The sequence below is a fragment of the Myxocyprinus asiaticus genome, chromosome 5, assembly GCF_019703515.2.
Source record: "Myxocyprinus asiaticus isolate MX2 ecotype Aquarium Trade chromosome 5, UBuf_Myxa_2, whole genome shotgun sequence".
In the NCBI taxonomy this organism is placed as follows: Eukaryota; Metazoa; Chordata; class Actinopteri; order Cypriniformes; family Catostomidae; genus Myxocyprinus; species Myxocyprinus asiaticus.
In genome coordinates this window covers 47,946,036-47,960,902 of record NC_059348.1, presented here as the reverse complement: position 1 = coordinate 47,960,902, position 14,867 = coordinate 47,946,036, and the positions used below count along the sequence as shown (strand labels likewise).

Genomic DNA, 14,867 nt, shown 5'->3' with positions numbered 1-14,867 from the left:
CGCTCTCAGCTCGCAGAGCTTGTTGTCCAGAGACTGAACATTTGCCAGTAGAATACTGGGTAGCGGGGGTCGATTTGCATGTCTTACTCTGATGAGAACGCCGGCTCTGTTTCCCCTTTTCCTTCTGCGTTTTTGCGGCTGGGTAGCCCAGACAAAGGGCTCCGCTGGCGTGTTAGCAAACAGTGGGTCGGCATTCAGGAATTTGAAACAGCGGGTCGGCATTGAGGAATGTGTGCTTGAGCACACATACGCATGAGTGCTGGAAAGATATACTGTATCAGCACTGTAGAGAGTCAAGTCATTTTTTTTTTTTTGTATAGCGCTTTTCACAACAGACACTATTTCAAAGCAGTTTTACAGGAAATTATTCTATATTATAAATTATGCTATAACAGAAAATAAAGGCAATAATATTTTAGTCATCATTGTGCTATTTGATAAAAATGTGATTGTTGATTGTATCTTAATAAGTAAATAATATTTGTATTTAGACCCCCAGTGAGCCAGCCAATGGCGACTTTGGCAAGGAACAAAAAAACTCCATAAGATGTTGGTTAATGGAGAAAAATAACATTTGGAGAATCAATGCTCATTTTGGGGGCCAGTACCCTTCTGGCTAAACAGCATGAATATAATTCCAATATAAGTTATTTATATGTAGAACATGTCATGGTTTAAATTAGTAAATTAAGTAAACAAATGAGTCTCCCCCACAGGGATTAATAAAGCTGTCAATCAATCAATCAATTAAATGTTAGGTGCCAATGTTTAAACAAAATGATTTTGTATGAGCTGTAAGCTTGGTGCCAAATTCTTTGAAGTCATCCTGTATTAACTGTGGAAGTGCATGTAGATGCAGTGTCCTTTGATATTTGGCTGATGAAGGCTTTTGTTGCCAGTTAATTCATTGTCTATGTCTTTCATTTTAAAAGAGTGTAGTCCATCCTTTGACCAAGATGATAAAGGGAACAATCAGTGAGGGGCATTGCAGGCCGGCTGGAAGCTTATAGCAGGTAATTTTGGTGAAGTACATCCTGACAGTGGCACATGAAGAATCCCATGTCTTGGGGTTTGCATCAATTCATTCTCTGTCAGGTCCATTGTAGTAGACTGAAGTGAAGTCTGGCTGGCACAGGCTGCAGTTGGTCATCATCACTCAGCGACATGTAGCACCATTAATTTAAAGTTTATATAACTTAAAATTAAAATAGATTTATATTTTAGCAGCTTAATACTGAAGCACTGGTACTTTTGAAATCAATTCAAGATGATAAAAATATTTGTGACTTTACTGAAAACATTCGGGGCTTAAGCCCTGGCAGCTCACCTCTAGTGCCACCCATGCTCCCTAATGAGGAAGGCTGGAACGGTTGTATATCTACAAGAAATCAGTATTTATGTACAGAAATCTCAGTCTTCCTTGTCCAGTTCACTTCCCATGCTTTCTCTCTCATTCTCGTCTCTTACTTCCCTACTTCCACATCCAGTCACTGAGGCCCTCTCAGAAACACTGTTGCCACATTAGTACTGGTTGCTAAGAGACCCTGAAGATTCCAGAATCCCCATGTGCCCCATTCGAGCCCACAGCCATTTAGATGGAGTTCTGGGTTCCCAGCTTTGGTTACCGGGGGAGGGAATTTGGTATTTTGGAGGAGAGGAGAGTACCAGAGCGAGAAAGAAAGGAGAAAAGCTGAAAACATCCCACAATCCATCTTCTGCCATGGTAGCCAAATAGTCAGGCTCATAAACAAAAGACAACATGGAGAGTGATCAGCAATAATGAGCTGTCTGAAATGGCCGTCGGCTTTCTCTTGGCCCCATAAAGTAGTGATACATAGTTGAATAGCGAAAAGACAGAAGGAAGACTTGTGGACTGGGAATAATCAAGAGAACAAGGCACTTTGACAGTGATAGTTTGTTGAGTATGTTTGCAGTACTGCTTCCTGGAGATTCAACTGGTGGAATCCTGGAAAACAGTTGGCTGAGAAACAGTCCTCAGTAGCTGGATACAAATGTTGCTCGTTACATTGCATGTTTTGAGGTGAAGAACGACAACAGAACTATACAATAGCATAGATCTATACTAAGTATACCTTTAACATGCCTTTTTACCATCAAAACAGAAAAACAAACACACTGATCTATATTACATGCTAGCCTACACAAAGCTATTTGCTGCAGAATAAAATCCATCGTCTGCGATCTCACGTCTTGAGCGACGAAAAATAATAGCATTGAGCCCAAGTTAAATATGGTATGTTTCTCATCACGTCATGTTTAGCAGTCATCCAATAATTGTTAAACTGTTGGTGTGTCAGCGGCAGCCGACATTTCCTTTTGGCTGGTGCTTGTCCACAAATTCCTCTGAAGTGATAAATCAGTGATGTGCCTGAAATGAATCTGGCATCCGTTCCTGCACAATGCAAACAGAACTCCATAAAACAAAAGAAGCCTCAACACCCACAGAATACTAAACACAAGGATTAGAAGAGTAAATATAGATCAATGTGTTCATCTGTCGCTCAGCCCAACGGATGGCTGAGGAGAATGGACCACATCAACACTTACTACAGGCTGACATTTAGCATCACTGCGTCCATTAGCTTAACATTATTTAACCAAGAAGGACAACAAAATTCCTAGCAATCAATAATATTTTAGGTTTAGGGTCTTGAACAACATTATTAAATGTTCATTTGCCTCTGATTTAAGGGGTTGGTTATGGTTATTAGGGTTATTCTTAGGGATGTGGTGTGGACAATAATTGGTTGAAAGGAATGTTTGTTTGTTTGTTTTATTTTTTTTATTTTTTTCAGGACCATCAAAGAATGTTAAAGGAATAGTTGCAATAATAGTTTGCAATATAATGGCAGTGGAAACTGACTTACCTTAAAGCTTAAAAAAGGACACATAGGTGTCATAAAAATAGTCCATGTGACTGCTGCGTCATATTCTAAGTATTCTGATGGCATATTTTGGTGAGAAACAACCCAGAATTTAAGTCATTTTTCAACGGAAATCTTAATGTTCATTACACGTTTATAGCTCTATGAGAGAAGTTCGATCACAGTGGCATGCTTGAGTAATTTTGACACTTTTCATTTTTGGGTGAACTATTCCTTTAATTCAGGAACATGTCCATTTTTGTCTAAATCCATCATGTGTATCCACATGGTTAAAGACAGTTTAAGTCAACATGAAAAGACATTCGCAACCCATTTGACAGCATTTCTTTGTGAAACAGGCAATTTGACAAGAAAAAAGGGGACTTGATTATATGTTCAATTAAAGGAATAGTTCACCCAAAAATGAAAATTCTCTCAACATTTACTCATGCCATCCTAGATCTCTTTCTTTCTTCTGCTGAAAACAAACAAAGATTTTTAGAAGAATATCTCAGCTCTTTTAGTCCACTCAACGCAAGTGAATAATGGCCAAAACTTTGAAGCTCCAAAAAGGACATAAAGGCAGCATAAAAGTAATCCATACGACTCCAGCGTTTTAATCCATATCTTCTGAAGCGACTTGATAGGTGCAGGTGAGTAACAGATCCGTATTTAAGTAAATTTTTACACTAAATTATTCTCCCTGCCCAGTAGGTGGCAATATGCACGAAGAGTGTGAGTCGCCAAAAAAAAAAAGTAGAAGAAAGTGAAAGTGGAGATTTATAGTAAAAAAAGATTTATAATAAAAAAATATTTATCTGTTTCTCACCCACAACTAACATATTGCTTCTGAAGACATGGATTTAACCACTGGAGTTGTATGGATTACTTTTATGCTGCTTCTAAAAATCTTTGTTTGTGTTCTGTAGAAAAAAGAAAGTCAAACACATCTGGGGTGGCATTATTAGTGAGCAATTGATGAGAGATTTTTTTATTTTTGGCTGAACTCTCTCTTTAACATTAAATGGAACTATTGATTTGAGAAAGGCTGCAATACCTACAACAGTAAATCAATGCCTAAATAGCTATTTGGCAATTGGTTAACATTAGCCAATAGACAGCATGGCCTTGATTACATCAGCAAAAAAGGAAAGTCATTTCAGAGGCAGAGCAAGATTACAAACACAATAATGTAAAAGGAATAAGTGACGAATCGTACAGAGTTAGAATTGGAATGTCAATTTGAAGTTTTTGTTGACTTTGTAGTCAACACTTAGTCTTAAAAGATGCTTACAAGGGATACTTTGGTGTTTGTAGCCGTTTGCTGGAGCAATATGAACCAGCCTTCACCAGGAAGATGGTATCACAGTAAAACATGGCAATGCTAAATAGTGTAACAGCTGTTTGGTGTCATAATGATAAGGGCATTTGTTATAGCCATAAATATCTACAGTTACTTAAAAAAATAACAAGGTGTCTGTTTACAGTGTCAGCCAAATCCAATGATGAAATACAGCTTAGTGCATGACCTATCGACCCCACTCATTTCAAACAGTGGTGGGATGTGGCTTAATGATCTAAATGTTCAGCTTCTGTTCTGACTCAAGCAGTGTGGAACACATCTGCAAATTAATTAACAACCTGGGGTAAAAGGTCAAAGTATTTTAACACACTGAGCCTGTAGGCCTAATGCCATGGCCTTGTCAAACTAAGACTATTTCAATTTAAATGCCTTGTCATCATGACAACACCACCATGGGGCACAAGCTCAGGGGTCAAGCGAGAGGCGTGCGATGGCAAGCTTGTGAAATGTTGACCTTGAAAATGGGATTCATAGAACTTTAACTGGCATGAACATGAAGAAACAAGATGTGACATCATAAAGTGGGAGTATTCTCTGGAATACTTGATTCTGTTTGGTCAATCACAGGAACCTGCGGCCAATTTACTTGTATAATGACAGCTAAACAATACACTGACTTGCCTTAAAGGAACCTTGATCAGGCTTAAATTAATAATAAACTCAAAAACAATGCATTTTGTGAAAAACGAAAATGTCACCAATGTTAATGTTCACCAACTGCCACTAGTTTTTAAACTTCGCTTTCAACCACAAATGCCACCTACGTCAGTCTTTGTTACCTCAAAGACTCTAACTCTGTTGTTGAGTCCAAGTTTACAAAAGTCAAAGCTCTCAAACATCTCCAGTACATCTGCACATCGAGATGTCTCAACATAATCTAGCAAAACACAGTCTCTTGGCACAACATATCCAGAGCACCTATCATAACATCTAACCCTTAGAAATGTGTGTCTCTTTTTCCAAAAGACAGTTGGAGGGAAAACAGACACGTTGGTTTTTTGCTGATTTCTTTTGGTCAGCAGGTTTACCTCGGTATTGTGACCAGGTGCTTAAACACAAGATCCTTTTAGCTTAAATCCCCCATGTTGATTTAGTTCTGAAGTAAATAAATAAAGAAATATGTCTATAAAAATGTCCTATTCTTAAAATTGTAGCACAGAGGGTGGCAGATTCGAGAACATTCCATTTTTGTTTGCTCCATAAGCTTACATATTTACCGTTAAGCACCGTGGCAAAACTGGGCATGTGTTTGGCCTGGCATGTGCAACCAGAAACAAAGGGAGGGAGCAAACCAAGAGTGAAGAGAAGACAGAGAGAGAGAGAGAGAAAGAGAGAGAGAGAGAGCAGAAGTTGGCATTGCCTTGCAAAAAAACAGATGCAGTAGCTCCAAAAACATTTCAAGACAGGAGGCCTAATGCAGTTGACCCTTCTCTCTCAGTTGCCCTGAGCAGTTGGAGCGGTTGTTCTGTTGTGTTAGGCACTGTTAGTTCTACAGCAGTTCCTCTGACTGCCAGATTAGCTCTCTATTTAATGGGATAGTTCACCCATCATTTACTCAAGGAATGTCCAAGCTGCTTTTCTCCATAAAACAAAAGTTTCCAGTGATTTTTAAGATGACCAAAAAGTACAACAGCAACAGAAATAATATGATAGCTATAGAGAGGAACCAAACAAAATTTAAGTCATTATTAAAGTTCAAATAGGATGCATGAAGATGCAATATTTTGATGTGTTCATCCTACAAAGCAATTGCATGACTTCAAAAGATTTGTAGTACATGTAATGTATGAGTAGAGCACAACAGTCCGGTTCAGGAAGTATAATTCCTATTCATTTTTCCATAGGGGAATTGATTTTTAACATTAACTAATTTTAACAATAAAATGAAACGTTAAAAACAGACATACAGTGAGCACTGAGATTGTAGTAGATGTTTCTGCAAAAGCCATCATGTTTTTTCAACTTTATTTTTTAAAATTGTGTATAATATCAGAAGTTCTAGTGAAGAACTACACTATCCACGATCCTGGGCAGGGGAAATCCACAAATCAAAGAATCACAGCGAACAAAGCGTGACAAAAAGCTCTGCAGCGACAGCCCACTTCTATGATGCGCTGGAAATGATGCAATCGACTCGGTTTCCCTACACTCTCAAACTACTTAAATATTTGCATATATCTGAATATTTTTGCAAAATACTTAAAATATGTTGTTTCTATACTTATAATCTATAACTTAAAATCAATAGTTGTTGTGGCATGGGGAGGCGTGGTCATTTGTCTGTCTGCAGGAGAGGGAAAGCGGTAAGGCTCATCACCTGGGCTGTAATTACTCTAACACATATCTCTCATTATAGTGATGGCAGAGAGAGACCTGATAAGGCTCGCCAGAGCGTCAGAGGAGGAGAGAGAGTGGCTCAGAGCAGTAGTGGATGAAAGACCCGCAGCTAAAGCCAGAAACTGTGTTCATTTAAAGCCCTATTTGAGTTGGCCACTAAGAGCCGTTTTCTTTGTGTATGTGAAGCTAAAGTGTGTGTGAATAAACACTCAACTGTTCGCTGTCTCCTGACTCCTCCATTGCCCACAAACTTAACTTTTCACAGTTGTATAGATTTACATCGTTTTTAATTCAATTACCTCATTCGCAATGCTTCACGGGATTGTAGTTAATGTAAATAGTAAGTACACAGTCTTGTATCTTTGTGTTTTTGTCTAACTTTCAGATACTTTTTTTTCATTTAAATTCAAAGTTTTTAATGTTATGATTCCCCTTGGAGCTGAATGGTTTGGTTCATGGCTTAGAACTCTTTTATGAAGGATTTTATGAAGTCCCTATGAAAACCATGATAAACAACGACAGCTGAAAAACTGGATGGGCACTGTTGCGCTTTTATGGTGCTTTCCCCATTCCTTGTATGGAAAAGAGTGGTGTAAACAAGGTCTGGAATAGCATGAGGATGAGTAAATGATGACAGAATTTATTCCTTTATTGGTTCATGTTCTGTTTTTTGTGTTTTGTTTGTTCACATTCAGGGCAGTCAGTGTGTCATACAAAAGTATGTGCAGAAGCAAAATATTTTATATCTGTGCTTCCATAAAGGCCATGCCCAACAGTTGGGTCATACAGCTGATGCACAGAGAGAGAGAGATATGCAATCACTGCTGTAAGTGTCAAAGGTTTTAAAGTGTAACGCGTGGCCTTTGGAGGAACACAGAGTGATGGATGGACATCATTCTTCATATCTCATCTCCTTTCCCACACACTTTTGCTCTCATTGACCTTGTCATCTTCAACCCTGGAATTTTTTTTAGCTGATGACAAAGGAATGCCCCCTCCTCTTCCTGTGCCCTGTGGTTTTGATGTGTGGCAACCTGAAGCGGTAACCACAGAGTTGGGTACATGGGTGCGAGAGTGCAGGATGGCTACTGGTGGGCCCAGCGGTGTGATTTCGGTGGCAGGTGAAGATTGGGTTTCAAAGTCATTAAAAAATGTTATACAGGTAAGATCAGTAATGAGCTCTGTGAAAAAGAGGGTGCACAGAGCCATGTGTCATGTGTCACGGCTTGGAGCAGAAAACAGGGGTCATTTAGTGGCCAATTTAGCAATGATGGAATGGCAGGTGCCACCTTAGCACCTGCATTTTGAGACAGTCAGTGAAGGTCATACAATCACTTTGTACAATTGGGTGGTCTCTGTAGTCATTTAAACAACTGAGTACATGAGCAACACAATGTGTTGCTATTTGTGAGGTCTTCAATGTTGCTTTTAACAATTGATTTGCTTCTAAAAGTATTTTCATGTAACAAAGGCTCTGTCAAATTCAAACACAAGCACTCATGCACTACTAAGACTCAACATGAATGTCATGAGGAACTGGGATTGGGCGATATACTGTTTATGTACACATAAAAAATATGATAGATAGATAGATAGATAGATAGATAGATAGATAGATAGATAGATTTTTAAATAGAAGTTTTTATTTAGATACAGTATTAAAATAAAAAAAATATATAAAAGAATATGTTAACACTTGTTAATGTATTATGAACCAGCGTGAAGTAATGAACAATTGCATGTTCTTAAATGAAAATTAACCAAGATTAATAAATGCTGTAAAATATTGTTTGTTGTGTATATATACAAAAATAAATAAAAGTATATATATATATATTTTGAGCACTGATGCAAAAAAAAAAAAAAGTAAAAAAAAAATGAGTTTTGATGTTGGTTCATTAAAATGGACTGTTTGAACTGATCAACTTTAATGCAGTTTTTTACTGAAGTTAAATCAGACACACTATTAAAGAGAGACATGTCTGTCTTAACGCTGTTGCAAACTGTGAGATAGTGAGAGATCTGTAAACTTGTCTAATGACACTACTCTTTAAAATCATTAAAATATTCACAAGGTTATTTCATTATATATCGCTAGCAAAGTTACTGTGAATACATCAAGAATATTCAGTTTATATCAACCAGCCCTTTGAGGAACTATATCATAGGTTGAATCCTCGCATACTGACTCAATGGAGATGTTTGTATGCTTCAGTCTCATTAGAAATACAGGTATAAGCGTAGGTATAAAGGTACAGCTTTATCCGAGTTTAAATCAGCCATGGAGATCAATAATGGTCTTTTTAGCAGAGAACCGTGTTGCTGAAATTATGTTTTTTCATTTGTACTCACCGGGTGTGGACACAGATTCTCCAGAGCCTTCACAACCATCCTCATCATCACAGTCGCCACTGGTTTCTGCCCCACTGCCTGTATCATCGTCCCAGAATTCAATGTACCCCACACCTGGCATGACCTCTTGGATCTCCTAAAAAACATGTTAGATCTGTTTTTAGCCATATAAAGTGTAGGAGTACATCATTGCGTACAAAGCAAAATCCAATAAATCTAGTTAAACAGCAAAAACAACTCAGCAGCCACTAGCAGTGAATCCCTGAGCATCTGTTTTTTTTTTTGTTTTTGTTTTTTTTGCACCAAACAAATGACGTTAATTAGTCGCAGGAACAAACAAATCATTGCCATGGCTGTTTTTTTTTTTTTTTTGCTTGTGCCTTGTCAGAAACCTCTGACATCCCCATCCCAGTCTGATGAAGAGACAACCACTTGCCCACCCTAAAGATCAAATTGACCCCCAAAGATTGAATCTTGGTACCAGACCTGAAACAAATAATAGTAAAAACAAGTTTTGGTTCGTCAAAATGCTTTGTTTGCAGTCAGGCATGACTAATTTTTCCCAAGAGCAGTGTTGGGGAAACTACTTTGTAACTGTAGTTTGACAAGCTACTCATAATTTAAAGTAGTTAACTACAGTCTAGCTACTCTTTTGAAAAAATAGTTAGCTACACTACAAGTTACAATCAAAAAGTATCTAGCTACATTGAAGCTACTTAATAACATTATATTTATTTACAATGTTACTATCAAACCAATAATATTAATACAATTTACACTAATAACATTTATTAATTAATAAATGTATAATTAAATACATTTAATGAATTTAATAAAAAATATTAAATGTATTTAATACATTTTATGAATAGTAACATTAATACAGTTAAAAATGGCCATAAAATAAAATACAATAACATAAAAAAAATACAAAATAATTTTTATACTACACACTTTTAAGTCCTCCTGATGTGGCCAAGTGTAGCCTACTTCCCTAAAGATCAGATTTTTATGACAAACTCTCCTTGGGCTGACGTTTTGTGCTTGTCACATAATATTGAGTAAGGATAATATGTGAATAAAGGCTTGTTTCTCCCCTCACCTGTGTTCATGTTCATTGTATTTTCTGACTTTTTTTGCCATTGACATGCAAGTGCCAGCTTTACAGGTCACATACAGAGGTTGCGATACAAATATTTGTTCACGTTGTTCGGGTCAAAAAAAGAGGCTGTATGGTCACCCTAGATTGTTGCATATTAATACATGCCATAATAAATTATTTCTTTTACCAATAATTGTATTTATTTTACATGAAAATTATAGTTTATTAAATGTTAAGAAATGGAGAAATCAAATAGTTATGCATGATAGGAATTATAATAACAATTAATTTATATTAATATATTATATATATATATATATATATATATATATATATATATATATATACACATACTGCATAATAATAATAATTCTCCCAATAACACACAGATGATGAGAAGTGAAATAAACATTTTCAGAACAGAAACAAAATCCCTCAAAAGGCAATAATAATATTTTGAATTATTTTATTTAAAATAGTAAAGGTAAATATGCTGTTGTGTTGTCTATTAAGAACAAAGTGTCTGAAACATTCTTTATTTCATTGAATAGAATGGTGTTCTTTTATCGATTTGTACATCTTGTAAAAGTAAACAAACTGTGGTTGGTCGATTTACATAAACATCAGACAATCTCTTTTTATCCAAGTGAGCCATAATAAGCTGCCTTTAGATGGCGGTAATGCACTATTTTAGTTTGTGATCTGCCGTTACAAAAGAAGAAGAGGAAAGAGACTAAGTTCTTCAGACGTATTGCCGGCTGAAGTTTGGCTTCTTCGCAATAAAGAAGGCTATTAGTTATAATCTGACCAAAACACGATGTAGCGTTTGGACGTGCTACACTGCTACTTGCTGGGAAAAGTAGTTCACTTCTGGAAAAGCTACTCTGTTTTAAAAGCAGCAAAGCTACTGTCAAGCTACTGAAAAATGTAGTTAAGTTAGTAGTGTCGCTACTTGTAGTTAGCTACTCCCCAACACTGCCCAAGTGTGAAAGCATCCAATTACAGTGGATTAATGAGATAAAGTAAGTAATATTCAGCTGGTGGACTGACTTTCAAGGCAAGTCAGTCCACTTGGCGGCCATCTTTGGAATGCTCTCAGGCAGGCTGGGCAGATATTTCTCTATGTAAACAAGAGGCATACAAATACCTATCTACTTGAATGGGGAAAGATCGAAATCTACAAAACACTTAGTTAAGATTACGATAATATATTTAACATACTGTATTTTAAATCCGCAGTACAATCTGACAACACTGGTTTCATAAATTGTGCTTCGTTAGTTTAGATCACACTAAAAAATGCTGTTTTCCTGGCTTGTCTAGCTAATGCGCATGCACGTTCTTGAGTTGATTCACAGGCGATGTCTGTATCAAAAAGCTGATTGGCTCTTTTACCTGTAAGGCAGGATTTCCTTTTTCTACATCCATTGACCGTTCCAATTTTTCCCATTCCTTTTAATAGAAGAGGCCCATCTCTTCTCAATAGTCTCTGACCATATGCAGACTAAAGCGGCTTTTTTTCCACTAAGACTGATAGGACAAGAGCCTTCATCTCATATAAAAAATATAAAAATACTATTCTAATATTACTATGTCTCTATGCAAAATGGCCACTGTGAGAAACATGCATTGTTAAGTGGCTTTTGCAATGTGCAATGTGGCTTTTTTAATGGTATCTTTGTTTTTATATAATGAAGTGTATGCACATGTAAAACACTGAAACCAATATGGTGATTATAAATGTCAACACACTCTTATAAAACATATTGTTGCAGTATGGTACAGTGATAGTATCTGATGTAATACCATTTTATTTTATACTGTATATACCATGGTTCTGAATGATTACCATATTTATATACTGTTGCAATCTGCATGTCACTGCAAGGTATTTCAAAGAATACCATGGTATAATTAATGTCCATGTACAAAAATCAATAAGTAGTTTTTAGTTTTCTAGTCAGGTGTATTTCCAACAAAGAAATCCAAACATGTTGAGCTCAGTTTTCAATTTGTGGACATTCGTTTAGATCTTTATTTTAATTCTTAACATTCTCTATACATACATCAGGGTCCAAAAGTCTGACACCACACTGGAAATCTGAGATGTATTCCCCAGTCACCATTCATTTTATGGGGGGAAAAAGATGCAATGAAAGTGAATGTTGACTGAGACAAGCAAACTGCATATCATCTCCTTTTGTAGTCCACAAAGGAAAGAAAGCCATTTGGATTTAGAACTACATTATGGTGAATAAATGTTGACAGAATTTGCATTTTTGTGTGAACTATCCCTATTAAAAAGATTACACTGATAATATAATATGTGTATTAGAAGCATTTTTACAACTGGTCTAAGATTGTATGGAGACATCCATTCAAATCCACTCTACTTGAACAATACATATGAAACTTTCCACTGACATTTCACTCTCGATTTCCCCTCTAGTCCAGTAAAAGACTTTTGAGTGTAGTGAGGTAAAGTATTTGATTTTAATCTTTCGCTACCTGCTGAGGACTAAATGTCATCACACTTCTTTAGTATACACTTCCTTTGAAGTCACGGAAGTGCCCACCAGGGAAATAAATGTCAATGTAAAGGTCTAACTCAGATGACCCTTTAACCTTTGATTCAGAACAATCAGGAGTCAGCAGGCTGCGTGCACTCATTGTGACTTTTCACACCCTGCCCAAGGCTTATAAGTCAGCCAGTGAGAGACGTGGCTCTATAGATAAGCATGGGAGGTCAGACAGAAGCAAGAGAGACTGGCAAACAGACAGACAGTTAAATATACAGTAGATATTAATGGACGGTAATGACAACCTCCACACATGCATGACTGAACCTTCATGGCTGGGGTTTCTAACTTTGTCCTGATAATGCACATGGGAGTAGATGATTGCCCTTTCCAAAACAGCCACGTGCAGATTCACGCAAACACAGAAGATGATTTGTAACCTTGAGACAGTATTTCAACATTGTAGAAGGCACTTTTACAGTACACTCTGGTCTGAATTATATATATATATATATATATATATATATATATATTTTTTTTTTTTAAGCATTTAAAGGGACAGTTTACCCTTTCTTTCCTCAATGGAACCCAAAAGAAGATGTTAGGCAGAATGTTACATTCATTGTATATTTTCATTGCAAGTGAATGGTGACTGTCTGCCAAACTTCTCCTTTTGTGTTTCATGCAAGAAAGAAAGAAAGTTATATGTGTTTGGAACATCATGAGGTTGAGTAAATGATGACAGAATTGTAATTTTTCGGTGCACTATCCTTTTAAAGAGACATCCATATATATATATATATATATATATATATATATATATATATATATATATATATATATATAATATATATATATATAATGAACACAAATATAAATGCAACATGTAAAGTGTTGGTCCCATGTTTCATGAGCTGAAATAAAAGATCCCAGAAATTTTCCATACGCATTGATTAGATTCGATTAGGGCCTAATGAATTTATTTCAACTGACTGATTTCCTTAAATAAACTGTAACTCAGTAAAATCTTTGAAATTGTTGCATGTTGTGTTTATATTTTTGTTCAGTATATATATATATATATATATATATATATATATATATATATATATATATATATACTGAAATAAATGAAAAATCTCTCATCATTTAATCAAACTCATGCCCTCCCAGATGTGTTTGACTTTCTTTCTTCTGCAGAACACAAACAAAGATTTTTAGAAAAGTATCTCAGCTCTGTAGGTCCATACAATGCAAGTGAATGGTGGCCAGAAATGTGAAGTTCCAGAAAGCATATAAAGGTAGCATAAAAGTAATCCAATCGACTTCAGTGTTTAAATCCATATCTTAAGAAGCGATATGATAGGTGTCAGTGAGAAACAGATCAATATTTAAGTCATATAAACTATACATAATAACTATACATTTTACTTCACATTCTTCTTTTGTTTTTGACGATTTGCATTCTTCATGCATATCGCCAACTACTGGACTTTTATAGTAAAAAAGGACTTAAATATTGACCTGTTTCTCACCAACACATATTATATCGCTTCAGAAAACATGGATTAAACCACTGGAGTCTTGTGGATTAATTTTATGCCGTCTTTATGTCCTATTTCGAGCTTCAAAGTTCTGGCCACCATTCACTTGCATTGTATGGGCCTACAGAGCTGAGATATTCATTTGTGTCCAGCAGAAGAAAGAAACACATTCACATCTGGGATAGCATGAGGGTGAGTAAATGATGAGAGAATTTTCATTTTTGGGTGAACTATCCCTTTAACTTAATTGTAGAAAAATCTTTTTCAGCCCATATTTTGTATGCTTTTGCCATAGATAATTCTACAGAGGGCTACAATCTGAGAGGCCTGATCATTTTGCAAATTCACAACAACATTATAAAACACACATCCGAGTATAATGTGGCCACATTTCTCATGTGCACCTGAGCATTTTTATTTTTCAGTCTTTAAAATCCAAAGCAACTCTTAGGAGAATTTGATCTCACTAAGTCAAGGTTTCACAAATGGAGGATCGCAAACCTCTAAGGGTTCACAAAGGAACTACAGAGAGTTTGGAAAATTGTGGCAGAAATACAACTGCTGAATTAAATTAAATTAAATTAAATTAAATTAAATTAAAAACATATACAGTTAAAACTAAAGAGGACACTTGCATGATCTTATAAAAAATAGGAAACTAGTTATTTGATTAAAAAAGCAAATAATTTTATAATTTGCAAATAACAACATATAAAGATCTCTCATACATCTAAGTAAATATTTCAGGGGGTAGCTTTATATTTT

General features: G+C 36.0%; 1 protein-coding gene across 1 annotated transcript in view; it reads right to left on the bottom strand.

Annotated features, from left to right (window-relative positions):
* Positions 1-14,867, bottom strand: part of LOC127441219 (glypican-5-like) — a 194,242-nt gene that overhangs the window by 39,190 nt on the left and 140,185 nt on the right. Inside the window, exon 8 of the mRNA XM_051698394.1 lies at positions 8,938-9,073. Coding sequence (XP_051554354.1) covers positions 8,938-9,073 — 136 coding nt within the window. The remainder of the gene's footprint in view (positions 1-8,937; positions 9,074-14,867) is intronic.